General features: G+C 45.6%; 1 protein-coding gene across 1 annotated transcript in view; it reads left to right on the top strand.

Annotated features, from left to right (window-relative positions):
- Sap-r (Saposin-related) overlaps nucleotides 1-27967 on the top strand; it is a 1093325-nt gene that overhangs the window by 196476 nt on the left and 868882 nt on the right. The window contains exons 3-5 of the mRNA XM_068351162.1: nucleotides 5-152; nucleotides 21377-21577; nucleotides 22481-22615. Of these exons, the coding sequence (XP_068207263.1) occupies nucleotides 5-152; nucleotides 21377-21577; nucleotides 22481-22615 (484 nt within the window). The remainder of the gene's footprint in view (nucleotides 1-4; nucleotides 153-21376; nucleotides 21578-22480; nucleotides 22616-27967) is intronic.

Below are 27967 nucleotides of genomic sequence, written 5' to 3'. Positions count from 1 at the left end.
TCAGGAATGCCAAGGAATGTGGAGCTGTTAAGCATTGTATACAGACAGTTTGGGAGAAACAGGTATTACCAGAAGATAATGATGATATATGCACCATTTGCAAGAACATGGTGCAAGAAGCACGTGATCAACTCCTTAGCAATGAAACACAGGTAAAGATTATGATAATTTAAGCATCTTAATTAAGTTTTTGCAAATATTCATGTTTTGTTGACCATCATAATTGTTGTGCTGTAAATAATTCATAATTGGTACTATTGTCAATTTTTTATTATGTGTACAGTAGTGTATTTCATATGTATTATTTAAGGTGACCATGACATGGTAAAATTTCATTATTTCGATAATTACCCAAGATTTTTTATACTCCATAAAAGTAACATTTTTTACAATCACAACTCTTTAGAATACAAAGTTATTGCTTTATGATGTACGACAGTTCCTCATTTCCCAGAAGTAAGAGGATACAGCATGCTTTCTTGTCCTCCATTATTCTGATTAATCTTATTTGTTATTTATATTTCTGTCATCTATAAAGTGTGAGCTTCTCAAAACCTTGAGATAAGAAAACCAATCATTTCGTTCTCTACCCCAGCATTCCTCTCCTTCCGTGGACCAACTAGCATGGTTTCACACTCATATTGGAAGAGGGAAACTGCACCTAGCACCCCCTCTTGAATCTGTCAAACTTTGATCCATTTACGAAGTAGGATTTTAGTACCGTTTTTATTCTGTCAATTCTCAAAAATATATTATATAGATTCTTGTTTGTATAGTAGAACTTGGTTCAAGATTATCAAGGAATTTTTTTTTTTTTTGCTGTTTAATTTTGTTCCGTAACCGAAATACAAACCACGCTATTTACATTGGGTTTACTTTCGGCGTAGCTGAAATTGACGAGCCAATAGATTTTTAACGAGGGTTAACTACCCCCGCGCTAGTTAGCAAGGGGGTAGGGGAAGGGAAAGCTTACTACTCCCCCCCACACACACACCGGTGATTTGTCTCACTTCACATTTGGCTCGGACGATGTGCAGACGTGTCTGTCTATCGTCCTCGTTATTGACAGCCTTAATCTTTTTCTTTGCTTTTCCTCAGCTGTGTGCTTGGAAGTTGGCCTCGCTCTTTTGTTGTCATCATGCGCAAGTGGCCCTGGAATCGCTGGCCGCCCCTGCGGTACCTTCATGTCGGCGGTGGAAACCGATCCTCACACCCTTTCCCCGCAGTGTCGAGGCCAGCAGTGTGACAGGGAAGTAACATGCAGTGAGTGTAGGGAGTGGTCTACCTCCCAGTGGGAGAGGGTTGCCCGCCGGCGTAAGAAGATGTCCAAGAGAGACCTTTCTCCTTCAAGGGTTGCCTTGAAGGAGGAAGGCTCCAGGGACTCTTCTTCTGCCGCCCAAACCTCCTCCGAAGCTCCCACTCGGCCGGCCTCTCGTGAGAGGCTGCCGAGTGGTAGCGTAGACCCTTGTTCTGTTTCCCGACCTCGGTGCGGGAGAGGGCGTCGCCTCCCATAGCGGGGCGGCTCCCCCTCCTCCCCCGGGGGAGGATTTTGATAACGTTGATAACTCTGTGTCTAACGATGATCATTTTCAGCTTTGGGCTTCCTTGGGGCTTAAGGGCCTGCCCTCCAAGGAAGCCCTGTTTGACCTTATCCAGTTGGGGGCCGCTGTCAAGCAGTCGCCTTTGATAGCAGAGGTAGACCCTCTGTCTATTGTCGATGTTGTGGTGGCAGAGGCTTCCGACGGGTCTGGTCAAACCTCTGCTGCTCCTGATGTTGCGGACATTGCTGAAGGCTCTCCTCCCCCTTCCGAACATCCTTCGAAGGGGGAGGTAGGTCCCACGGTCTCTCCGGCGGGTACGTCTCACCCTTGGGGGAGCGCACTGACTGAGACTCCTCTTCGGAGGACCGACGACCCTGATGACCTCCCTCGTGGCCGCCTTCGCTGTAAGGCTCGTCGGCCTCTTCGTCTCAGGGGCCTCCTGGCTCCCTATAAGGGAGTCAAGAGGCGCCTCTTCGAGTCGTCACCATCTCCGTCCTCTGATGAGGATCCTCCTCGCCAGGAGCAGACTGTAGCAGCCACGTCCTTAGACCTCTCCGGTGATCGTTCGCGATCTCCTACGCCTGCCAGACCTTCCACCTCCTGCGCAGATGTGCTGCAGACTTCTGAACTCATCAGCCGCCGGGCATTGGTCCCTTCGGGGCAAAGGGATGTCTCCCACGGTGTGGGGGCTTCCCTTGCACGTCAGGGTTCCCCTGCATGCCCTACCGCGCGTGCGCATAAGCGCTCTCCATCCTTGCAGTCTCCTGACTCACCACGCCAGCGCTCTCCTGATCGTCAATGACTCCTCCTCGCCCATGCGTTCCTGCTCGTCCTCCTTCACCTGCGCAGCAGCGCACACGGTCTCCTGCGCGCACGTCCAGAGTTCCTGCGCGCCCACGCGCCTTCTCTTCCTGAGCCCGTTCGCAAGCGTTCGCCTTTGCGCGTCGCACCACCTGATCCTGCGCAGCAGACTACGCGTCGTCATCCTACGCGCCAGCGATCTCCAGCGCGTCAGTGATCTCCTACGCGTCGGCTTTCTCCAGCGCGTCAGCGTTCTCCAGCGCGTCAGCCCTCTCCAGAGCTTTGGCGATCTCCTGAGCGCCTGTGTGATTTATCGCCTGCGCGCAAGCGCTCTCCTACGCGTCAGCGCCACCTGGATCTGGATAGACATAGGTCTCCTGCGGCCAGCTCGCCCACGCGCGGTCGTTCGCCTGCGCGTTCTACGCGCCATCGCTCGCCAGCGCGCCAGCGTTCACCGACGCGTTATCGCTTGCCCACGCGCCACAGGTCTCCAGGACACCATCAGTCTCCTGTGCCTTGCCTTTCTCCTGGCTTTCAGTGATCTCCTGTGCGCCCATGCGCCAACGCGTTCCCTCGCCAGCTCGCTCCCGCGCTCGTTTATCTCCGCGCTCCAGCAACCCCCCGCGCGCAATTCATTGGATCCTCCCCCACGCGACCCCCGTTCTCGTCGGGTTCCGCAGTTCGTGGCGACAGCAGAGACACGTGTTTCCAGGTCGCAGTCAGGATCACCTCCGCGCAAGCGCAGGTCCTTCTCACAGGACAAGGAAGAATTGTCGGAGAGGTCAAGGCAACTTTCTTCCCCCTTTTTTTTTTACAGGTAGGCCCAGTTGCGTCCACTCCGAAGGGTCAGGAGATCCCTTTCCCTCCAGCGGGAATTATGGACACTGCGTCCGTATCTCGTCAGTCCTGGTTTGGTCCTCTGATGAGAGCGGTAGTGCAGGCTATGAAGCCAGCACTCACCAATCTGGGACTCAAGCCAAGGACGGACTCGCCCCCGCTGAAGAGAAAGAGAGGAGTGGACTTCATGGTGACTTCTCCCAGGGAGAAGTTGGTTCCTTAGAGGTCCGCCAGGAAGGATCCATCCCCTTCGCAGTCGTTTTCTCCTTCTCCTGTAGACGAGGCTTTTCCGTCTTCAGGAGAATCCAGCGAGGCGGCGGTCTGTCCCTCAGCACCAAGGGGGGAGTCTCCTCCTTGTGGAGGGGAATCGACTCGCATGGAAGGTACCTTCCATACCTCTTTGCTAGAGTCTTGTATCCCGCCCAGGAGGGAACCCAAGGTCTCCAAGACGATTCCGAAGTCCTCTTCGCGAATTCGTCAGGAACCAGCCAGACCCCGGTAGAACGTCCACGTGTCTCCCCAGGAAGAGCTTCTGGGGACAGGAGACATAGCTGCCAGTCTGCAGGGAGGAGAGCAGCAGGAGTCTGAGCATGCCTTCTGGCAGGTTTTGAGCCTGATAAGGCAGTTCAACAGGTTCAAGGACCCGGAGATCGCCCCTCGTGAAGGCAAGGACACGGTCTTGGACCAGGTCTATGGAACTCAGAAGCCCCCAAAGGCCAGTGTGGCTCTGCCCTGGTCCCAGGGGGTGAAGAGTGCCAGAGACAGGGTCAACGCTTAGCTCGCAGACCTTGCCTCCTCCAGTCGTTCCTCTGCCGGGAACAAACTCCTCCCACCTCCTCGTTTACAGCAGAGGAGGTACTTTGAGATCATGGGAGAGTCCAGCATCGCTCTTCCCCTCCACCATTCCGTGGAAGAGCTTACTAGGGGAGTTCCACTTGAGAAGCTCTCCTCCTGGCAGATGACATTCTCGGCGTCGGAGATCCTGAGCCAGGAGAAGGTTGCGAAGTGCGCCATGCAGGCCACTTCGTGGCTGGATGTCTGGCTGGGTTCTCTGGGCATCCTATTGCGCTCTGAGAATGTCTTGAAGCGTCGTGATGCGGTGACCGAGAAGATCCACCCGAAGGTCCCCGCCGTGGATGTCTGCAGGCTCAGACACTCCTCCATCCTTGGGGGAAGTTTGTTTGAGCCCAAGGACACGGAATGCACAGCTGAGAGGTGGAGGAAGTGTAGCCAAGACTCGCTCCTCCAAAGGGCCCTCGCATCTCGGCCCTACAAGCCTCCAGCTCCGCAGCAACATCAGCAGCAGCCTCGCAGGACACCGAAGTAGGCGCCGGCAGCTAAGAAAGTGGTGTCTAAGCCCCAGCCCTTTCCTGTCAAGGACAAGAGGGACGGTAAGTCCTCCAGGGGAGGCAAAACTCCTAGAGGGAGTGTCCGCGGCCGTAAACGCTAGGAGTGGCAGTCCCCCCCGCGTGTCCACCTGTGGGGGGATGCCTACAAAATTGCGTGCAAAGGTGGCAGCAACATGGGGCCGATTCTTGGACGGTCTCCGTGATCGGCCAAGGTTATCGCGTCCCATTCACGACATCTCAACCTCCCCTGACAGCGAATCCAGTGTCGTTGAGCTCCTATGCCATGGGATCGGCAAAGGGGCTACAGAAGTCGAGACCATGCTCAAGAAGGATGATCTCCAGGAGGTCATCGATGGCTCCCCAGGCTTCTTCAGTCGACTCTTTCTTGTAAAGATGGCGTCTGGAGGCTGAAGACCCATCATCGACCTCTCAGCTCTGAACAAGTTTGTCAAGCAAACTCCGTTCAGCATGGAGACAGCGGACACGGTCAGACTTGCCTTGAGACCACAAGACTTCATGTGTACACTGGATCTGAAGGACGCGTACTTCCAGATCCCAATCCATCCGTCTTCCAGGAAGTACTTGAGATTCAGCCTAGACAGCAAGACCTACCAGTTCAAGGTGCTGTGCTTCGGTCTACCAATTCAAGGTGCTGTGCTTCGGTCTACCAGTTCAAGGTGCTGTGCTTCGGTCTACCAGTTCAAGGTGCTGTGCTTCGGTCTACCAGTTCAAGGTGCTCTGCTTCGGTCTCTCCAAAGCACCTCAGGTGTTCACCAGAGTGTTTACCCTGATTTCGTCATGGGCCCACAAGAACAGCAACCGTCTCCTCCGATATCTGGAAGACTGGCTGATCCTGGCAGACTCGGAGTCGACCCTTCTTCGACACCGAGACAGGCTTCTTAGACTTTGCCAAGATCTGAGGATCGTGGTAAATCTCGAGAAGTCCTCTCTGCAGCCGTCCCAGCGACTGGTTTATCTAGGCATGTTATTAGACACCAATCTCCACAAAGCCTTTCCATCAGACGACAGGATAGCAAGGTTGAGGAGGGTGGCAGAACCCTTCCTCAGGCGGGAAGAGCTTCCTGCCCAATCGTGGTTGCGTCTTTAAGGTCACCTAGCCTCCCTGGCCCGTCTGGTCCCGAACAGCCGTCTCAGGATGAGATCCCTGCAATGGCGGCTTAAGTCCTGGTGGAGTCAAGGTTCCGATTCCCCGGACTTTCTGGTCCCGATAGGACCCTCGGAACAGGTGGACCTGCGGTGGTGGCTGATCGACGAGAACCTGCGAAAGGGTCTGGATCTTCTCGTCCTCCCCCCGGAATTGACGCTGTTTTCGGACGCGTCAAAAGAAGGGTGGGGGGCCCACATTCTGAACCAGAGGACCTCAGGCCTTTGGTCAGAATCAGAAAAGTACCTGCACATCAACCTGCTAGAGATGAAGGCCGTATTCCTGGCTCTTCAACAGTTCCAACGGACCCTGGCGGGCCACTCCGTGGTGGTGATGAGCGACAACACCACGGTAGTGGCTTATATCAACAAGCAGGGAGGTACTTTTTCACATCAGCTATCCCATCTTGCAGTAGAGATTCTGAGGTGGACCGAAATTCACTCGATAACACTATCAGCTCGCTTCATTCCTGGCAAGAGGAATGTTCTCGCCGACAGTCTGAGCAGGGCTTCGCAGATAGTGAGTACTGAGTGGTCTTTGGATCCTCAGATAGCTTACAAAGTCCTGACTTTTGGGGTTCCCTGACGGTGGATCTGTTCGCGACAGCCTTGAATTTCAAGCTGCCCCTGTACTGCTCCCCAGTCCCGGACCCCAAGGCTCTCTGGTAAGATGCTTTCCAACAACGGTGGGACAACATCGACTTGTACGCCTTCCCACTGTTCTGTCTGATGAGAAGGGTGCTCAACAGTACCAGACTATCGGTCAACTTGTCTATGACCTTGATAGCTCCGCTATGGCATCACGCGGAATGGTTCCCGTACCTTCTGCAGCTCCTGATGGAGCTTCCGAGAGAGCTTCCCTCACGACATGAGCTACTCAGACAGCCACATTGCAACATTTTCCACAAAGCCGTAGCCTCGCTTCTGCTTCACGCCTTGAGACTATCCAGCGTCTCCTCACGGAGAGAGGCTTTTCGCAACAGGTTGCGGAGAGAATGTCTCGTCACCTGCGAAAGTCCTCTGCGGGAGTCTACAGTACCAGGCGAAGTGGAGAGTCTTCTGTGGTTGGTGTTGTGGGAGGGGTATCTCTCCACTTGATGCCACTATTCCAGCAATAGCGGAGTTTCTCGTTCATTTGCGGGAGGAAATGCGCCTTTCGGTCTCGGCGGTGAAAGGCTATTGCTCGGCCTTAAGTCTGGCTTTTAGGCTGAAAGGAGTGGACATTTCTTCCTCGCTAAAACTCTCTCCACTCATACGTAGCTATGAGCTTACCTGCCTCAGTCGGAAGTGAGACCTCCTCCATGGAACGTGGTTGGGGTTCTCAGGGCTCTTAACCCTTTCACCCCCAAAGGACGTACCGGTACGTTCTTGCAAAACACTGTTAATTACATATTTTACATATTTTTTGATAATTTTTTGAGAAACTTCAGGCATTTTCCAAAAGAATGAGACCAACCTGACCTCTCTAGGACAAAAATTAAGCCTGTTAGAGCAATTTAAAAAAAAAAAATATAGCAAAATGTGCTCGAAATTTAACCTTATGGTAGGGGTAAAAGGGTTAAGAGACCTCCCTTCGAACCATTACGCCAGGCCTCTAATCATCACTTGACTTGGAAGACGGCTTTCCTACTCGCGTTGGCCTCTGCCAAACGAGTTAGTGAACTTCATGGTCTCTCGTACTACATCCCCCATTCAAGGGGATGGGGGGAGATAACGTTCAGGTTCGTCCCTGAGTTTGTTGCCAAGACTCAGAACCCTGGAGTGCCGGACCCACGGTTCGACTCCTTCAGGGTCACGAGTCTCCGTTCTGTAACAAGTGACCCAGACCATCTGCTATTATGCCCAGTGAGGAGTCTGTGGCGTTACTTGAAGAGGACAGCTGCAGTTCGTCCCCACGTGCAAGCGTTGTTTGTTAGCACGGGCAGGACGAAGAGGAGGGACACCAAGAACACCATCTCGGCTTGGATTCGAAGGGTCATCCACCACGCCTTGAATCCTGACCCTCCTCCGTCACTTCGCCCTAGGGCACACGACGTCAGGGGCATCGCTACGTCCCTGTCCTTCAAGAGAAACTTCTCTGTGACGCAGGTGCTACAAGCTGGGGTCTGGAAGCGTCAAACGACCTTCACAGCCCACTACTTGGAGGACGTGACCCACAGGAACCTCGATACCTTTTCTATCGGCCCTGTGGTGGCTGCACAACAGCTGGTCTAACCTCAGGCTCCTTAATGGACAAGTAGCAGAAGGTTGAGGGCGTTGTTACCCGGTTTTAGTCTGTGTGAATGAAAGAGTATGTCTGGCCCTTACTTCTTTCTTCATCCTCCCCTCTCTTAGGGAAAGCAGCATCCTGGTCTCCGCATAGCTGACCTCAACCTCTGCTGGCAAACCATGCTCCCTTGTGTTCCTAGTATTAAATTAATACTGTCGCTTCCCCTATACCCTGACAAGGTGGTATTGGGAACGTCTTAGCCTAGATTCCTATCTAAAGGACTCCAGGTCAACTTCCTGGGACGAGTCACTCTCTATTCCTCCACACACAACTCAGTAGGTCACACGTTCCTTGCGGAGCAAGGAACTTGTGAGGCGCAGGGACTCCTTTTCTCGAGTGCTACTCACTTGGAGTCTGAGTCCCCAGGTAAAGCCAAAGCCAGTAAGGCTGGGGACTTTCCAGCCTTCGTAAGGGGTAAGTCACCCAATGTAAATAGCAGTGTTTGTATTTCGGTTACGGAACAAATGACAAATTCGGAGATAATTTGTATTTTTCCTAACCATACAAACCTTAGCTATTTACACATATTTGCCCGCTAGCCCTGTCCCCCAAGACAAGTCCTACCTCTAAGTGAAGTGAGACAACTCACCGGTGTGTGGGGGGGGGAGGGGTAGCAAGCTACCCCTTCCCCTACCCTCTTGCTAACTAGTGCGGGGTTAGTTAACCCTTGTTAAAAATCTATTGGCTCGTCAATTTCAGCTATGCCGAAAGTAAACCCAATGTAAATAGCTAAGGTTTGTATGGTTAGGAAAAATACAAATTATCTCCGAATTTGTCATATTTTGTGGGTCTGTATTGGTTGTTATGAGTACTACATAGCGTAAGTTTGACTGTACGTTAGTTTTATTAAATCACTGGTAATAGATCAATGTTTATCTAAAGAAAGTATACTAATAGGATGAATATTTTCTTGAAAATATATTTTTTTTTACATTATTAAAATGAAATAATTTTGGTTTGTAAGTTAGTATTTTCTTTTCATTTCTTGCAAGAAAAAAGGAAATGAATTTACATATTTTCCAAGTCATTCTTCGTAGAGTTTACGTCCCGTGTCTCGTGGCGTCACTTATTAGCGCGGGGGTAGTTAACCCTCGTTAAAAATCTATTGGCTCGTCAATTTCAGCTACGCCGAAAGTAAACCCAATGTAAATAGCTAAGGTTTGTATGGTTAGGAAAAATACAAATTATCTCAGAATTTGTCATATTTTGTGGGTCTGTATTGGTTGTTATGAGTACTACGTAGCGTAAATTTGACGGTACGCCAGTTTTATTAAATCACTGGTAATAGATCAATGTTTATCTTAAGAAAGTATACTAATAGGACAAATATTTTCTTGAAAATAGTATATTTTTTTTTAAATTATTAAAATGAAGTACTTTTGGTTTGTAAGTTAGTATTTTCTTTTCATTTCTTGCAAGAAAAAAAGGAAATGAATTTACATATTTTGCAAGTCATTCTTCGTAGAGTTTACGTCACGTGTCTCGTGACGTCACTTATCTGGCGGAAGCGCGCTGACAAACCGAATGATTTCCTTTCATTGTGTTACTGAGTAATCTTATTACAGCATTCCCATCATCGAAAGACCGAGTAACGAAGTCAAGTGTTTTAGTGGTCTCTATCATTAGCTTTGAGATTTGTACAAATTACTGTTAATTTAAGAAAAAAAAAGTATGATAACGTCATATTTCTGGCGGAAGGCGAGAGGCAAATAAAGTGATTTCCTTCTGATGTGTTACTATTCCCATAATCGAAACATCGAATAATGGTATAAAGAATTTTTTTTAATAATTTTCAAAGAAATGTGAAGATTTACCTGAATTGAAAAAGAGAGAGAGAGAGAAAGACTCTTTTTATTTCTTAAGTAATTACCCAGTTGACTCTTAATAGTGTAAATTTGTTCATGTAACAATACTCTTTCAACAAAATGGCTGTTGGACAAAATGTCCGTTAGTCGAAACATCGGTTGACTAACTTTACAGGGTCCAATTGTCTGAGGACCAACTGTCCTGGGACGAAAAGTCTGACGACCAAATGTATTCTTCAGCCACCTCTAACCATGTTGAAGATTTTAGATTCCGTTCACCAAGCTGGAAACAGTTTAGCTACTAGTACTTTTACGTCACACCCCACCCCTTGTCTTTTAGTTGATGCAGCTGAGTGGCGTCGGGACTTGTTTCACCTGTCTATTATGGTTAGATATTTGTATAGTTACAGAGGGTTCCTAATTCACTGTCCTTTCAAAGTGTCAATAAAAAGAATTCCTTTCCATACTTTAAGTTTCATTGTAAATCCCCAAACTCTAGTGAAACAACTTCATAATAGCCCGGAGAGTGGTGTACGATCTTGTAGGTTGTTACCCTCCCTTGAAACTCCAGAGATCTCATTCTATAAGTATTTTAAAGTTCTAAAGACAACATGATAAATGATGAAGTGCGATTAACCTTTTTGAAACCTGCTCAACATCATACGGATGCTGAATTTATATTTAAGGACAGCTCCAAGTCCAGTGCTGACATTGGATGGCGTGGTGTACAATACTACTTTTAATTGTGAATTTGCGCTCCCTTTAGCATCATCTATTTTTACAGCAGAGCTATTTTGGTAAACTGACTGCCATTGAAAAAATAGCAATAATGAAAGAGGGAATTTTACCATATTTCATTGATACTTGAAGTGTGTTGCAGGCATTGATAGTTTTGAATCCAACCAACCCTTTACAAGTAATTTAAATTTAGAGTGACTTCACATTAATAGCACTGCAAGTAAGGAAGTTAAATTTTGCTAGGTGCTCATGTTGGTGGGGTAAGAAATGAAAACGTGGACGTATAAGCAAAAGAGATAGCAAACTAATTACTTCCTGAAGATATCCATTTCCATCTAATGACATTTTACGTCATATAAGAAATCTCATGGGGACATTTGGCAACATTACTGGAATTTTGTGGATCACAAGATGGAAATCTTAAGTTTTATACTTCCATGGAAATATTGTATCATAGCTATGATGTGGGAAACTGTCCTCTGCCATCTAAGAATTTGGCACACGTTTAACGCACAAGTTCTTGAAAGCTGGCAGGTGCCAACCCTTGTATGATGATTTCTTATTTCCTTCGATTGTTAGGCATATACCAATTTTATGTCACAGTCTTATGGGTATCAGAGAATGATTCCTCTCTTTGGAGCTCGTAAGAAGATGGAAGGTATATCCTCACCAGTGTTCCTGGAGGAGACTTGTATAATGCCAGTGGCCTTTTTAAGTTCATATTGGAACCTTTCCTTATTACTAATTTTTAAAAGGTACCGTATATACTCGTGTAATATTCGATTTGTGAAGTCCTATTTTTCAGTTAAAAAAGTAAGGGTCGAACATTACACGAGATATATATTTGAAAAAGTAAAAATTTCAGGTCTACCAGTAGGTAAACGAAAGCTAGGCCTACGTGAACATTACCCTAGGCTATGATACCTACCGGTAGGTAATCGTAGGCTATGCTTACACATATATAAGGCTACCTACCGGTAGGTAAACATAGGCTAGGCCTATATATACAGTAATAACCGTGTTCATTTAACACCATGCATATTATTACCATGGATTTAATTTCCTAAACCATCATAAATATTTTTTTCCGCTGCGAGTAATGTCTTTAACATAACGCAGCTGGTATGAAGCTAGGGAGAAAACTTCTAAGCTAGCAAACAGTCTGGTTGCGTGTTATAACGTGATATGGTTAATGAAAAAATTAGGCTCATTTTATTTTATTTGGTATGGTACATTAATAGTTGTTAATAAACGGATTTTGAGCTAAGCGAAAAATCTATTTTAGGGTGAGATAGCCATGATGTCCTGATGGAAAGTTCCTTTTGGTAGCTTCCTTGGGTATATTGACTACAAGGATATTCCCAGAGAATTAAACCACAGGTTATCACAGAATTCTTACTTCTGGTGCGAGTATCCTAAAGGTTTCCCTTTAAGACATCGCATATCAACAGGGGATGCATGTATTAACAGGCCACATAGCTATCTGCACCCCATAAAGAGTTAACACTTCGATATGGAAAGGTGGAGAATAACTGGGGAGCCGTTCCACAGTTACACTCGTCCGTGGCTACTTTTGGTACTCGAAACGTAAACAAGTGTTCGCCATTGCTAAATGACGTCACGTCCGTCCTCATCCTGATGCCAGCTGCTTGCTAATCTCCATGATACTGCAGGACAAGGCGGGGCCTGAAAGGCTGGACTAGAATAGCAGGGAGGGCCCATCAGGACGTCATGGCTATCTCACCCAAAAATAGATTTTTCGCTTTGCTCAAAATCCGTTTTTTGGGCTCAAGCCATGACGTCCTGATGGAAGAGTACCAGAGAATCAATGTATCGTGGAAGATTTCCCCTTGTAGAGTAAGTGCCAAGGGCTTTGAATAGAGGTAAGCATTGTGACCTCGATAGAGGTTCCGTGGGGATACATCTTCCTGCCCCCCTGGCAGAGAAGTCCCAACGGGTCATACCAAAGTTCAAATTGGTCATCGAAGGGCTACTCACCTTGCGGAGAGTACGTAAAGGACTTGGAGACAAGACAGAATGGTCAATATTCGTGTAGGAACATTCTCAACAATAGATAAGTGGTGGTTAGTCACTATATTCCATGGTTAGAGAACAATCTGGTCTCGAAGGTATGGCATAAGTAAGTATTCAATTAGGAATATTACACAGCATAGGTGAGTATATAATACAGACGAAACATTATTCTTCTTATTTCAAAGAAAGGGGTAATGAAACTATGACAATCATGTATTTCATAGTGTAAATAGGAGCGGAGAGAGACGCACAAGTAATAAAATAGACATTTTATTTCACAATTGCAGGTTATAGTAATAATAAATGCAATAAAGGATGTAAAGTTAATTTACAATAACAAAATTATAATGTACATAGAAATTAGAAGACTTCAATCTTGAATCTGAAAGAAATTTCAAATTATTAGAAAGCACAAGTTCCAGAGTAACGTCAGTCTTTAAAAGGGAAAAAAACACATCATACTCTAGGCATGTGGCACTCATGTGAAGTCTATGACATTTCACCATGTAAAGAACAGTCTATGAGACACACCATGAAATCACTATGTATCACACGAGGGTCAATACAGGCACCCGTAGAGTTAAAGTCCCAAGTAACTCACTGTTCCATGCACAGTTAAACTGCAGGTTTCATAACACTACCTGCGGCTACCACAAAATGTTTGACTTCATGCACTTGCTTCCCGTAGTGCTTGAAGAAAACGCGCGAAGATTTCCATCCTGTGAAGTTCTTGAGGCTTTCGAAATCCATACTCTGGAAAAAAATTCAGAGATGATGCGACTTTTCTAGGATCGTGACCTGCGGGTGTACTGTCAGGATCCGCTCTGCGAATGAAGTAGGTGATTTTCGCTCTTAGTTGTTTTTGTGACAGATTGCTACCCGATGTTTCTCCTTTGAAGAGTTGGCCTCCTCCAAAGTCTGAAGTTCTCTGAAGATAGACCTTGAGGTTCTCTACCGGACATAGAGAGGTATCTTCTTTCAGGGGGCAGATTCTCCAGGGGCCCCATCTCTTGGTGGGTAGTTCGTTTTTTGCGAGAAACGTCGGATCAGGGAAGAGGGTAAGTTCTCCTGAGTCTGTAAACAGGATATGACCCTCGTCTCTTGATAATGCCACTATTTCGCTGACTCGGGCTCCCGAGGCGAGAGCAAAAAGGAATATAACTTTTTGAGTCAGATCCTTGAGAGGGCACGAATCGTTGTCCAAGTTGGAGGCAAAATGGAGCACCTTGTCCAGGGACCAGGAGATAGATTTTGGCGGAGGTGCTGGGCCTACGTAGACGAGCGCATGCCTTTGGTAGTTTATTGAAGATATCGTTGGACAGATCAATCTGGAAGGCGTACAGTAGTGGTCTTGTCAAAGCCGATTTGCAGGTAGAAATCGTGTTGGCTGCTAAGCCTTGTCCATGAAGGTGAATGAAGAAGGACATGCAAAAATCAATGGTGATTTCCGTAGGGTGTTTTGCTTTGACGAATGAGACCCACTTTCTCCAGGATGATTCGTATTGCCGTCGTGTGGATTCGGTCTTGTATTCCTCGAGGAAGTCTAGATTTTTCTTCAAGATCCCAAACCTTTTCTTTGCGGCTAGGGAGAGAAAATCATGAGATGAAGGTCCCTTACTTTCAATGATGAAGCGAAGACAGTCGACTTCTGTACTTGCTGAGATAGAATTGGGCCCTTGAGGGGGATCAGCTTGGGCTGCAGCTCCAGGACCAGGGGGTACCAATTGCTCCGGGGCCACTTGGGAGCCACTAGGGCCGCTGTCCCTTTGAAGGTTCTCAGTTTGGAGAGGACTTTCAGCAGAAGGTTGGTGGGAGGGAACAGGTATATCCTGGACCATCTGTTCCAATCCAGTGACATGGCATCCACTGCTTCTGCCTTGGGGTCCTCGTACGGGGCCACATAACGAGGAAGTTGACTGTTGTCGCTCGTTGCGAAGAGATCGATCTGAAGTTCTGGGACTTGGCGAGAGATGAAGGAGAATGATCTTGCGTCTAGAGACCATTCCGACTCTATCGGGCTTGTCCGAGATAGAGCGTCCGCCGTCACATTGCGGAATCCTTGTAGGTGAACTGCAGACAGGTGCCATTTCTTCTTTTCTGCCAGGCGGAAGATTGGGAGGAGCTCCTGATTTATCTGGGGCGATCTCGAGCCCTGACGATTGAGACATCTGACTTCCACCGAGTTGTCTAGAGTCAGACGAATGTGGATCGAGGGAGGCAGAGAGAGTTTCTTCAGAGTGAGAAGGACCGCCATGGCCTCCAAGATGTTGATGTGAAACGTCTTGAATAGGGGAGACCATGTCCCTTGAGCCTGTTGTTGGTGGGAGTGACCTCCCCAACCCTCCAGCAGAGCGTCCGTGTGGATGTTGAGTGATGGAGGTGGGTGTTGAAGAGGAATGGACCTTTTCAGGGCCTTTGCTTCCGACCACGGCTTTAAGAGTAACCGAAGTCTGTTTGGGAGCCGTCTCTTGAGGTCTCTTCGAGCGATGGATGCAGAACGTCTCCAGACTCCCGCGGCATCCTTTAGCTGTGCACGAAGCACTGGGTTTGTCACCGAGGCGAACTGTAGAGAGCCTAGAACTTGTTCCTGCTGACGTCTTGAGATCCTTTTGGATTTCAGCAGTTTTCTGACAGACCCTGCTATTTCTTTCCTTTTCTTCTGTGGAATGGAAAGGCGGTGTGACTGAAGATCCCACTGGATTCCTAACCATTGGAACTTCTGAGCTGGAGAGAGGCGATATTTCTTGGTGTTTATCTTGAATCCCAGGTGTTCTAGGAACTGGGTCACTTTGTTGCAGGATCTTACACAATCTTCAGGCGATGTCGCTCAGACCAGCCAATCGTCTAGGTAGGCCATCACCTGGACGCCGCGTAGGCGGAGCTGTTGAACGATGGCGTCTGCCAGCTTGGTGAAGATCCGTGGGGCCGCATTGAGCCCGAAGGGCATGGCCCTGAAAGCGTAGCTTTTCCTTTGGAGTCGAAATCCTAGGTAGGAGGAAGCGTGGTGGTTCATTGGAACGTGCCAGTAGGCATCCGCCAGGTCTATCGAGACCGTGTAGGACCCTTGAGGCAGAAGGGTTTGAATCTGTTGAAGAGTCAGCACCTTGAACTTGTTGTTCGCTATGAACTTGTTGAGAGGGCATAAGTCTAGAATGACTCTTGAGTTTGTCGAAGTCCTCCTTGGGGACGCAAAACAGTCTCCCTTGGAACCTGGTTGACTTTACCCTCCTTATCACCTTCTTGTTCAAGAGTTCTAGGACATATTCTTCCAGGAGTGGGGTTGACTGTTGGAAGAATTGCTGGAAGGTTGGGGGTGGTTGAATCCAGCTCCAGCCTAGTCCCTTCTTGACGATGCTGTGTGCCCAGGGATCGAAGGTCCAACGATCCTGGAATTGGCGGAGTCTTCTTCCCACTGGAAGCACTTCATTGCTTCTGGCTTCCGGAGGGTTTGCTATCTCGGCCGCTAGCTTCCCTTCCTCCTCTGCCTCTGGAGGAACGGCGAGATGCGCCTCTGTTTGAGCCTCTACCTTTGGGACGAAAGGTAGTGGATTGCTGCTCAAATGCAGGGGTGAAGACCGGTGACTGTGACAAGACCGGTTGGGTGACCAGCTGAAAGGTCTGTTGTGGCTGAGCTGCCACTTGGGGAGTAGCGGATCCCGGAAACTGCCGTCTCTGTTGATGTTGCTGGGGTTTTGGCTTCTTGGGTTTCCTCTTAGGTTGAGGGCCGTCGTCCTGAGAGGATTTCCTTTTCTTTGACATGCCCCATTTGTGGAGAAGGTTCCTGTTCTCCGTGGCGGCTTTGTCAGTGATCTCTTTCACTAGGGAGGAGGGAAAGAGGTGTTTACCCCAGATGTTGGAGGAAATCAGCCTCTGGGGTTCGTGTCGCACTGTAGCATTTGCGAACACGAATTCACGACAGGCTCTACGAGCCTTCGTGAAGCTGTACAGATTCTTCACGACCGTTGCCAGATGTGTTTTGGCAAGGACCATGTAGAAGTCAGGGACCCTAGTGTCACCGGCCATGATTTCAAGCTGTACCTGGAGGGACATAGATGCGGCGAGCCTTTCCTTCGTATCATGTTCCCTACGAAGGAGGTGATCGTTGAGTTTTGGGAGGTCCTCGTTAAACTGACGACCAGCGACGTCAGGCTCTAGCTTCCCCACTATGAAGGTTGACTGGACGTCTTTCCAGTGCCTATCATCAGGGGGAGTGGTCAGGGAGAAGGGTCTGCACTCCTCCAGTACAGGGCAAGGTTTCCCTTCTTCCACTGCTTTATGTACCGCAGTGAAGGCCTTTTCCAGAAAGGGGAAGGTCGCATTGTCTGGTGCGACGAAGGTCGGATGCTTCTTGCTAATCGTCTGCATTTTCGAGTTGGTGAAGCCCCTACTTTTCACCGCGTTGGCTAGCATAGCCTGGGCCTTCGAGAGATCGAACACAATAACCTCCTTTGGTTCGGTCTCTTCTTTAGAGGCGGGTTCGGACCTGAGTCGGACGTAACAGTCCGGGTAAGCCTCAAAGTTCGGGAAGAATTCCACTTCTTCCAACGCCATCGAGCCGACCTTCTCACTGATGAAGATCTTGCCTGTGGTGATCGGCATGTGCTCGGCATACCTCCATGGGTTAGTATCCGAGCATGCAGGGAGGTCCTTAACCGAAATCCTTTTCGGTTGCTTCGAACTTCCGAGGTTGGACTTGAAAAATTCATGAGTCTCGCGAAGTTTCTTATCCATGAGAGCTTCAAGCATCTTGAAGTTCTCCTGAGTGCTAGAAGGGGTGGGGTCCGGGGTAGCGGATGTAGAAGGAAGTGATTCCTCAGTCGGTGTAGGAATTGGTGCAGGGGTAGAAGCTGGAGCGACCTCATGCTCCGAATCAGGGTATTCCACCTGATCTTCCTCATAGTCGAGCTCTTCACCCATGAGGTTCCTCTCCGTGGTCTCCGACACTTCCGACATACGTTCCACGTTGTCGGAATCTAAACGGCACTCGTGCCTGGACTGAGCCATGACCACATCAGGTTCCACCACTATCTGGATGGTGGGAATCTGATCACTAGGGACCACTGAGTCTTTTGATGCCTTTGGAAATAGCAAGGCCCTCAAATCTTCGGTAGCGAGATACGGTCCGGTGGCGTTCTTCTGGAAGCCACGCACCTACTTGCGTAGCTTCTCTCGAGCGTTGTCCCTTACCTCCGCTGAAGGAGGATCGTCGAACGCTTCGACCAGACGACACTTGCAGACTGTACAGTGCTGCGGGTCCCAATATTTCAGGTCGCCTTTCTTGATGGCGCAGGGGGCGTGGGTCCGACACGCCGTGTGCCCGTAAAAGTCCGGGTGCTTCACTCCACAGAAGTTGTGGTCACACTTGATGTACTCCTCCTGTAAAAGAAAGAGATCATGAGTATATGGAAGGCATAAGAATGACTTACATTACTCTAAAGTAGTTAAACTTTCACTTAACATTAAATAATTCAAGAATATTGTAATGTTGAGGAGAGGAGCGGGAAAGGGAAGTAGATAGACACATACTCGTGAACCCCGCCCAGTTGGTTACAGTAACCTTATCAATAGGGATAGGTGGGGAGGGAGAAGAAGGGGCTCTGTACGAGAACGGCCACCAAGGAAGGGAGGACGCTCCCTAGCCTAGGGTAGGTAACCTGAATGAGAACGGTGCACGAGTACCGTCTCAAACTATAACAGTACAGAACTATCCCCCCCTAAGGCCTAACCTAGATAAGGAGTGTTAAATCCCAAGCTAGGTAGGCTGAAAGACACATCGCAAGTTGCATGGAAGGTTAAGTAACCTAACCGAAGCAACTGAGGAAGGACAGGCCGTTCCTCTTTCCCGGTCGCAACACTAAGGGGGGATCATTCCCTTAGGGAGGACAGAGAAGCGATAAATACTCTGATTATGGACACGATTCCCCTATATAGAAGGGGGAGCATGGCCACACAGAGGGAACGCCCGTAGGCAGGGGATGAAGGGAGCATATAGGGGTTCCTACATTTAGGTTAGGTTAGAAAGGTACACAATCAAACCGGTCCCCTATATGGTCCCTGAAGGCGAAACACACTTGCATCACAGTAAACAGTATGATAAATAATGCCACTATCTTCATAACTTAACCTAGGATCACTGGAATATATCATGCATGAACACTGGTGCTAGGCAATCTGGCCTAGGGGCTAAGCTAGCAATATAGTATGGGGTCAGTCGAAGACCGGATAATAGAGTGTTAAAACACGTTATTTGAAGTTCCTAGCTATGAAGACTAAATAACTAATAATATCGATTAGTTAAGAGGCCGGAATAAGCTGTTCTGACTAGCTAAATAAGGCATGCAAGAGAACAGCGACGCCATAAAATGGCGCGTCCGGTAGCAGCACAGCTCCGCCAGAAAACATGAAATATCACGAAAAGTATAAGTTACTTTACGGCCAGAGCTTATTTAAACAATACTGGGACCTGGTACTCAACTTTCCAGAAGAAGGCGAGGCCGAAGGTAGCGACATAACGAAGATGCAAGCCGATAAAAATCGCACAAGGGGGAAATCCGTCTATGCAAGGCAGCTACAAGCAGAAGGATGAGGACGGACGTGACATCATTTAGCAATGGCGCCCGTTTGTTTACGTTTCGAGTACCAAAAGTAGCCACGGACGAGTGTAACTGTGGAACGGCTCCCCAGTTATTCTCCACCTTTCCATATCGAAGTGTTAACTCTATATGGGGTGCAGATAGCTATGTGGCCTGTTAATACATGCATCCCCTGTTGATATACGATGTCTTAAAGGGAAACCTTTAGGATACTCGCACCAGAAGTAAGAATTCTGTGATAACCTGTGGTTTAATTCTCTGGGAATATCCTTGTAGTCAATATACCCAAGGAAGCTACCAAAAGGAACTTTCCATCAGGACGTCATAGCTTGAGCCCAAAAAGTCTGCACAAAATATTGTTTATTTTTTTTTTTTTTTTTTATCAATTTTGCTTCATTGCAATATTTTTAAAGTATTTTTCTCATGCATTTTGGTTGAATTTTATCATAAAAATGTCAGTATATTAGTTTTATTGTTTACATCAGCTTATCACACTAATACTATCAAGAAAAATGTGCACCTATTTATACTGAAGAAAAAATAACAAACAATATTGGCAACATCATATCCATACTTATTCAAAATATCTTCATTGCATTTACAGTATATGCACCTGTATGTTATAGCTTACTATAGTTCTTATACAATGTGTTGAAAGCTTATTGATAATTATTATTTAGGCATGTGGCTATATATACAGGATGTTATAGCCTACCACAGTTTATATACAGTGTGTTTAAAGCTTTTTAATAATTATTACTTGGGTGTGTGAATCATAGCCACAAGCCTAAGTAGTTATTACTAATATGATTTTAATGCTGTATAAGAACTGTAGTCGGCTATAACATGTAAGTGCATATGCAATACAATATTGATGAAAATAGTAAGAGCCTCAAAAGACAGTATATAAAATATAATAAAATGTACCATTTGATAATATAAAATGCATGATGATAATCTCTCATTCTCATTTGATGGATGTATAGAAATATGTAAATAGGTAGATGCTTGTAGATATACATTACTTTTTCTTTGGTGATCATTAACAATAAAGTTCCCTCTTTGTTGTTGAAGAAAGTTTTTTTGCGAAACCATATCTTTGTGGTCTTCCCAGAAAATGTATATCTTGGGGATGTTCAAGAACATAGAAAAGTCTGGTGTCCTTGAGTTAAGGTTTTAAGTGCTTGAGTTCTTTCAGTAGATGATATGCCTTGATATTTGTCAATTTCTTTCTCCCTCATCATTGATGATGTGCAGTACGGTAATTGGGTTGGAGTCGGTAAAATCAAGTATTTATACATTATCTGCAATAGGGCAACATGGGAGACCAATTTTATTTTGATTTTCAATTCCTGTCCTTCATTAGTAATTTTCTACCATCTATATACTGTAGTTCTATCCTTGTAAGGATGGTCATAAGGATGATCAGCAGTTTGTCGTGGAGTTTTAGGCCTAATACAATGTAACTATTGCATTCCTGACCAATGCCAAAGTTTCTTGTTGCTGTTTCCTTAGCCTACACTCTAACTGATTCATTTTGCTGCCACTCGGGTGATTGTGTTAATCTTGTTAAGTTTTAGGTTACACTAACACTCGTGGCCACACCATGTCCTTTGATTGATGTCTGGATTGATGGGTTGTAGCAGGTTTTACTTTAGTAGTTATTATTTTTGTAGCTTCAAAGTAAAATTGATTTGAAACAAGGGTATATTTGAAAACTTCTTATTTATCATAATTTAAGCAATATAAGAATGTAACGAAAAATTTTCTTGTCAAAAATTTTAAATCCTAATTTTTAAATATTTAGATGGATTCATAGGCCTGAGTGAATAGAAGTTTTGCAATGTTTTGTTTATGCTTTTGTAATATTTTGGTATTCATGAGATTTTCCTACAATCTTGACTTGAAGGATGTTTTAATTTTTGTGTAACATATTGTAGTATGGTTTTATTAGAAAGACATGATAGATGTTTTTATAACTTAATTACCCACTATATCAGAGGTGCCAATGGTTGACTTATGAATGAAATTTCATGAAAAAGGTTTGAATTTTTAGCATAACTGTACAGCTCAGTAGTCAGGTTTCTTTATACAGTATTCAGAAATATTTCTTTGAAAGCAAAACATTTAACTTTGAGACCAAATCATGCAAATGCTCTTCCTATAAAGTATTGTGGCTGGCTATATTAATAAGGACAATAGTTTTCCTTTTTTGTTTCAATAATATTTTTAATCTTTTCAACAGGAAGAAATTCGTGAAGTTTTTGAAGGGTCTTGTGAATTAATTCCCATCAGGGTTATAGCAAAGGAGTGCAAAGAGTTAGCTGATGACTTCATTCCAGAGCTAATTGATACTTTAGCTTCCCAGATGAACCCTCAAGTAGTCTGTGCAACTGCTGGTCTGTGCAACTCTGTTAGAATTGATATGTTGCTTCGTGATTATCAGGTACATATACACACGAGTATTTTTTTATATATGTTGCATGAAATAATATTTAGGAGGACTATAAATATATCAATTTTATTGAAAGTTCAGTTTGTGGCACTTATAACACTGAATGGTGTTAGATATGAAGTTATCTATTTGTCATTTTATTTATATACCTGTTGTGTTAGATGAGCAGTTCAGTTACCTTGGAGAGACTTCAAACAGGAAAGCTGGGTAGCTGAGTAGTAAGAAAAAATTGGGCTGTCAGTATGGATATAAGGTATAGACATTGCAAGATTGCTGGAGAATAAGAATGTTCCATTATTAGAGAGCTAAGACATGTAATGGGTACATAGGCCTGTACTACTCTATGTAGCTGAAAAATGGTCCCTGATAAAGAAAATGGATTAGTTTTTTTAAGGAGTGATCCGAGAATGTTGAAGTTCATGGCTGTAGTACAGTGGGATGATATTTTACTAACAAGGAATTGTGGGAGAAATTTGTCCTAAAGATGATAAAGGGCTAATAACTCAAGGTTTGAGTTGGTTTGGACATGAGATGAGAGCGGATGAGGAACAGTTAGTCAGAAAGACTGTAAATATGGAAGCAGTAAGATGAATACTTGTATGAATGACCAGGAAGTTGAGGAAAAAAGGGTGGTAGATAAGACCTGGGTCTGATACTAGTTTAGAATACAAGATAGAAGAGATTTGAAAGAACTCATTTCACATCTAACCCTTGTGAAAGGAAGAGCTCATGTAGAATATTGTGATTATGAAAATTGATTTTATCATATTTATTGTTGAAGTATTCTAAGTACAAACTTGCTAGTATATTGAGATATAAGTACAGTATTGCAACAACAGTAGGTGTATGTCTTCGCTATGTACGTGTTAATATTTTTTTTATTTATTAAAACAGCTAAGCCTTCCAGAGGAAACAAACTCTTTGCTACCTTTGTCCCCTGTTAAGACTCCAGGACCAGGCGACTGTGAATCTTGCAAGGATTTTGTAACGCGTACAATTCGCTTGGTTAAAACTCATTCTCGTGCAGAGGTAAGTTTGATGACTTAAGTTTGCAAAATTCATTCAGAGGTAGAGGAGTAGAACTAAGAAATGAATATTGAAGGACAAATTAAGCCAAACAAACCATTCGTTGAGCAGAGAGAAAACAGAAGATTAAAAGACAAATCAAGTTGAACAAAACTTATGTCCAGTGGAGAGAAAGCTGAAGATTAAAGAAAGATTAAGCTATACAAATCTCATGAGTAGAGAGAAAGCAATGAAAAGCATCTTGAGTGGCAATGTGGATTCAGTGGACAGGTACTATGCATTAAATGTAATATAGTGACATAAGTGCATTTTATGATGGCATAAATTTTCAAAATAAAAAGTGTTTTTATGTTTTACTGGAATGCATAGTAACATTGTATTATCAAATAGAGAAAAGCTGAGAAAGAAAATAAAGAGATTAAGATTTGGAACATAGCCAGATTTCTTGTGGTGTAAATTCACTGAAATACATTTTTGTTCTATTTTATCAATAAAACCAACACAACCATGCACTATCAAAATGAGAATAACGATGTTTTATACTATTTGGGATTAGACCTAACAAAAGAGTGAAAACAGTATTTTCATGATAGGGAATGCACTTCAGATTACTTCAGGGATGTCAGGGTGAGTTTCACGAACACATGAATTTTTTAAACCAACGTTTGTTCCCTCACCCAGTACAAACCCTCACTATTTATAGGGATATAACTTTCGGTGAAGCTGAAAAATGAGCCATAAGACTTTTAGCGAGGGGTAATCCCTCGCCTGTTAGTTAGCGAGGGATTGGGTGTAGTCCGATAATCCCGCACACCTGGGTTGAGTAACCACTTTGCTTTTGGCAGTGATTGCTTCTTTTGACCGTCCTCATGCCCACCTGTCCAGGACCTGAGGGCCGCACCTGCGGTACCTTCATGTCCTCCATAGAGACAGATCCGCTCTGCTGTGTCCAGCTTGCTGAGGGTGGCGTTGTGATTTGGACGACACCTGTCCTGAATGCTGGGAGTGGTCTGCCTTTCAGTAGGAGAGGTTTGGGGGATGGAGAAAGAAGTCTAAGAAAGATTCTTCGTCTTCGGGGTCTTCCTCAAAGTCGAAGAAACTTTGGGTGTTACAGGTTAGGCCATCGCTGATCATAACCGGCCCCCTACCGAACGAGGCATTAATGGAACTCCTTCAGATTGGCGCTCAGAGGAAGCACACACTGGCTTCCTCCAAAGTTGAACCTCCTTCACTTGGGAGAGTTAAGAGCAGCATGACCCGGGAGTTTCCTTGATCCTGACCGTCGAAGGACCCAGCCCTGTTCCTTTGCTGACCACTGCTGCTGATGCTGGAGACTATGCTCCTCCCCTTACTGAGCAAACTCTTCCGTTGGGAGTGGAGCAAAGTCCAAGGCAAGATGGTAGGGTGTATTAATACACAGCTAGGTGCCTTTGGTAAAAGGTAAGCCACCTTTGTGGCTCCGGACACGATGGTCTTCCATTTTGCTTCGAAGGGGTTCGTGGCTGTGGAGAAGGCCATTTGGGAAGGTAAGTCTCTCCTGGTTTTGGAAGAGTGTAGACCTGTATCACTCCTTCTTCCACATGATGCTGATCACTGGATGGATGTCCAGTTTACTTTGCAGGTAAACTGGATAAGGATGTAGCCATTCGCCAATTTAATGAGAAACTTCCCAGGATTCCTGAACACCTCCTTGAAGATGAACTGGAGACTAGAGAGAGAGATTATCAGCTTTATGAAGGATCTCTATGCTTTCTTTCAGGCTCGTAGAGTCTGTAGAGAACATGTTCTCACTTCAGCCACTATACGCCATGAGCCGAAACGTCTCATTGACTCTTGCATATGGGGAAAGGACCTTTTTCCCCAGAAACTAGTGAAAGAAGTTTTAGATAAAGCTGCAGCCGAGAATAAGAGCCTGTTCCAGAAGTGGAGGATCTCTCTGAAGAGGAAATTCACCCCTGGGTTAGGACCACAGCCTAAGAGGTCCTGCAAACCAACTTATATTAGGAGGTCGTTTGCTTCTTCCCCCGCCAACATCCCTCAGACTGTTTTTGCTGTTCCTCATCCCGTGATGACACAGTCCCCGGTTTTCAACCCTGTATATGATCAGGGGTCGTCCTTTCGATCCCAAAAGAGAGAAAGAGGCGGCAGAGGCCACTCTGACAGAGGAGGCAGATCCAGGGGACGCGGGCATCGAGGCGGCAGAGGAGAAAGGGGTGCACATCCTCAGCTCAAACAATGAGGATATTCCGGTAGGGGGACGGCTGACGTTGTTCAAGGACCGGTGGTCATTCAGTCCTTGGGCACAGAGGGTCATTTCCAACGGCTTTGTTTGGAAGTGGAAGCGATGGCCTCCAAAGCTCAGGAGATTTTTCCAGAAGTCAACACCTCATCTGGATCTATATGAACAAGACCTTCTGAAGAAAGGAGTTATCCGTTGCAAGAGATCTATGAGATTTCAAGGTCGTCTATTTTGGGTGCCAAAGAAAGATTTGAAAATACCTCAAACTATTCTCGATTTGTCTCGTCTAAACCTGTTTGTTCAGTGCGACAAGTTCCGGATGCTGACTTTCGCAGATACGGACCTTACAACCCCGGGAGGCTTACACCGTCTCTATAGGTCTTACCGACACTTATTGGCATCTTCCGATAGGTCGATGCTTTTCCCCTACCTTGGTTTCAGCCTGGAGCGAAAGGTTTATGTATTCATAGCTATGCCATTCGGGCTCAACATAGCTCCGAGGATTTTCACGAAGGTTATCGATGCAGTGTTTCAACAACTTCGGGAAAAAGGCACCAAGTAGCTGTGTCTGGACGACTGGCTAGTGTGGGCTCCTTCGGCACCGGAGTGCTCGGAAGCAACCTCTCAAGTTGTAAGGTTCCTTCAGTCCCTAGGATTTCAGATCAACTTCAAGAAATCAAGACTGGCTCCAGCTCAAGTTTTCCAGTGGTTGGGGATTCATTGGAATCTACAGTCTCATTACCTTTTTATACCTCCCTCCAAGAGGAAAGAAATAGCAAAGTCAGTCTGGTCTCTGATCAAGTTGGGAATGACCACCAGGCGATGCTAGGAAAGGGTTATAGGGTCTGCAATTCGCCTCAGTAGCGAATCCTGTCCTCAAAATACGGCTCAAGGATGCAAGCAGAGTTTGGAAATGGAGAGCCTCCAAAGTTCTTCACGACCATCAGAAGTAGACCCTGGTGTAACTCCGAAGACAACTTCGACCGTAGTCCATTACCAAAAGTCTGTCACATATGATACCGCTGCGCTTTCCTCCTCTTGGAGTGATTCTTTGTACGGACGCCCCATTGGACGGTTGGGGGGGTGGTCATACCCCACTCAAGAAAGTACAAGGTGGTTGGTCCCAGAAATTTCAACAATTCCACATCAATATTCTGGAGGCTATGGCAGTCTTCATGTCCCTCAAAAAGTTACACTTGAAGAAGAACATTCACATTCGTCTAGTCCTCGACAGCAAAGTAATCTTCGATTGCATCAACAGGCAAGGGTCGAGGTCTCCTCAAATAAATCTTGTATGTTAGTCCTTTTTACGTTGGCTCAGAGGAAAGGTTGGCATCTTTCAGCATCCCACCTTCATGGAGTAAAAAATGTGATGGCGGACTCCCTATCTCGGACACAACCTCTAGAGACGGAGTGGTCTCTTAGACAAAAAATCATTCTCTTTCGTGCAGTATCAAGTCCCTAGACTTCAAGTGGATCTGTTTGCGACGAGTCTCAAGAAGAAACTTCCCTACTATGTAGCACCGAATATAGATCTAGCAGCAGTGAGCATGGAAGTGATGACCCTGGATTGGAATCATTGAGCAAGAATTTACCTGTTTCCACCCTTCAATCTCTTCATGAAGGTTCTGGACAAGCTTCGAGCGTTCAACGGGACAGCGGCCCTGGTTGCTCCTCTGTTGCCGAAGAGCAACTGGTTTCCCATGGTGACAGAATTGAACCCCAAGTTGGTACCGTTGCCCAACCAAATTTTGTCCCAGGAGGTACAGCGAAAGATTGTATACACTTCATCATGGAGAACGAACAACCTTCATCGCATGATTTTTTCGCCTTAGCTCCGGAAAAGATTTCAAATTTAACGTGACAAGTTGGAGTTTGCAGAAAATTATAAGACTTCAAATACGTCAAGGACAAGAATCCAGAATCAGTTACCAGGGATTTTTGTTAAGTTTTCTTGATTGATGTACACGCACAAGGTCTAGCTTCCTCCATAATCTCGTCGTACAAGTCAGCCCTTGCTAGACCTATTCTATACGCCTTGGATATCGACTTCAACTCGGATCTCTTATCTCTTGGTCTTTAGACAAAGTGTTACAGTTCGCTTCAGAAATTGACAATGAAACTGCTTCTATTCGTGATCTGACTCAAAAAATTATTTTTCTGGTTGCGATGGCTTCCGGTGCTTGTGTTAGTGAGATTGTGGCTCTCTCTAGAGACAATGGTCACATTGAATTTGTGGATAATGCTGAGGTTAATTTATACCTTGATCCCGCTTTTCTAGCTAAGAATGAATTTCCCTCTAAACGGTGGGGTCCATGGAAAATAGTTCCCCTAGAAAGTGATCCCTCCCTGTGCCCAGTGCAGTGCTTAAAAGTATATTTATTAAGAACAGTGCAGTTTAAGTGTTGTCAATTATTTAAGGGGGAAACGGTGGGATCAGATTTGTCTTTGAAACAGTGAAGAGCAGAGATTACTTATTTAATAAGAAGAGTGGACTCGGCTAGTATGCCATCGGGTCATGACCCCAGGAAAGTGGCTTCCTCAATAAATTTCTTTCAGTACATGTCCTTTGAGGGTTTACAGGCATATACAAGTTGGAAGTCCACTAGGGTTTTCTTCAGCCATTATCTGAAACAATTGGAAGAGATACGTCATTTTGTGGTGGCCGGGGTTAGTGTTATCAAACCCGCTGCATTGATGTAGCCCTCAAGTGCGTCCTAGGGCACTCATCCAGCTTATTTCTTATAATGAGTAAACAGCGAGTTTCTGTTTCAGGATTACTAAAACTTTTATTTTTCAGAATTCACCAGTGAATCTCTGATTTAAGATTGTACTTGTATAACTGTCTTAGTGTCAATTTATTTGCTTACTTGTATGTTTTTGTCTTTATTAATTGATTTAATTTGTCCTTAGTTCCTTCCAGTGTCTTGTCAGGTTTTTTATTTTACCCTAATGTTACCTTTTGTATAGGTATGGTAGGGATGTATTATTGAGTATACAGTAAACACATTTCCTTTATGCCAGTTATGTTATTTAATTATTATTCTTTGCTCTGATTTTTGTAAATAAAAGACTGATATTTTGCATGCCTTTTATTTCTAGCCCTATTTTTATTT

This window comes from Palaemon carinicauda, chromosome 27 (assembly GCF_036898095.1).
Source record: "Palaemon carinicauda isolate YSFRI2023 chromosome 27, ASM3689809v2, whole genome shotgun sequence".
Lineage (NCBI taxonomy): Eukaryota > Metazoa > Arthropoda > Malacostraca > Decapoda > Palaemonidae > Palaemon > Palaemon carinicauda.
This window is presented reverse-complemented; position numbering and strand designations above follow the sequence as displayed.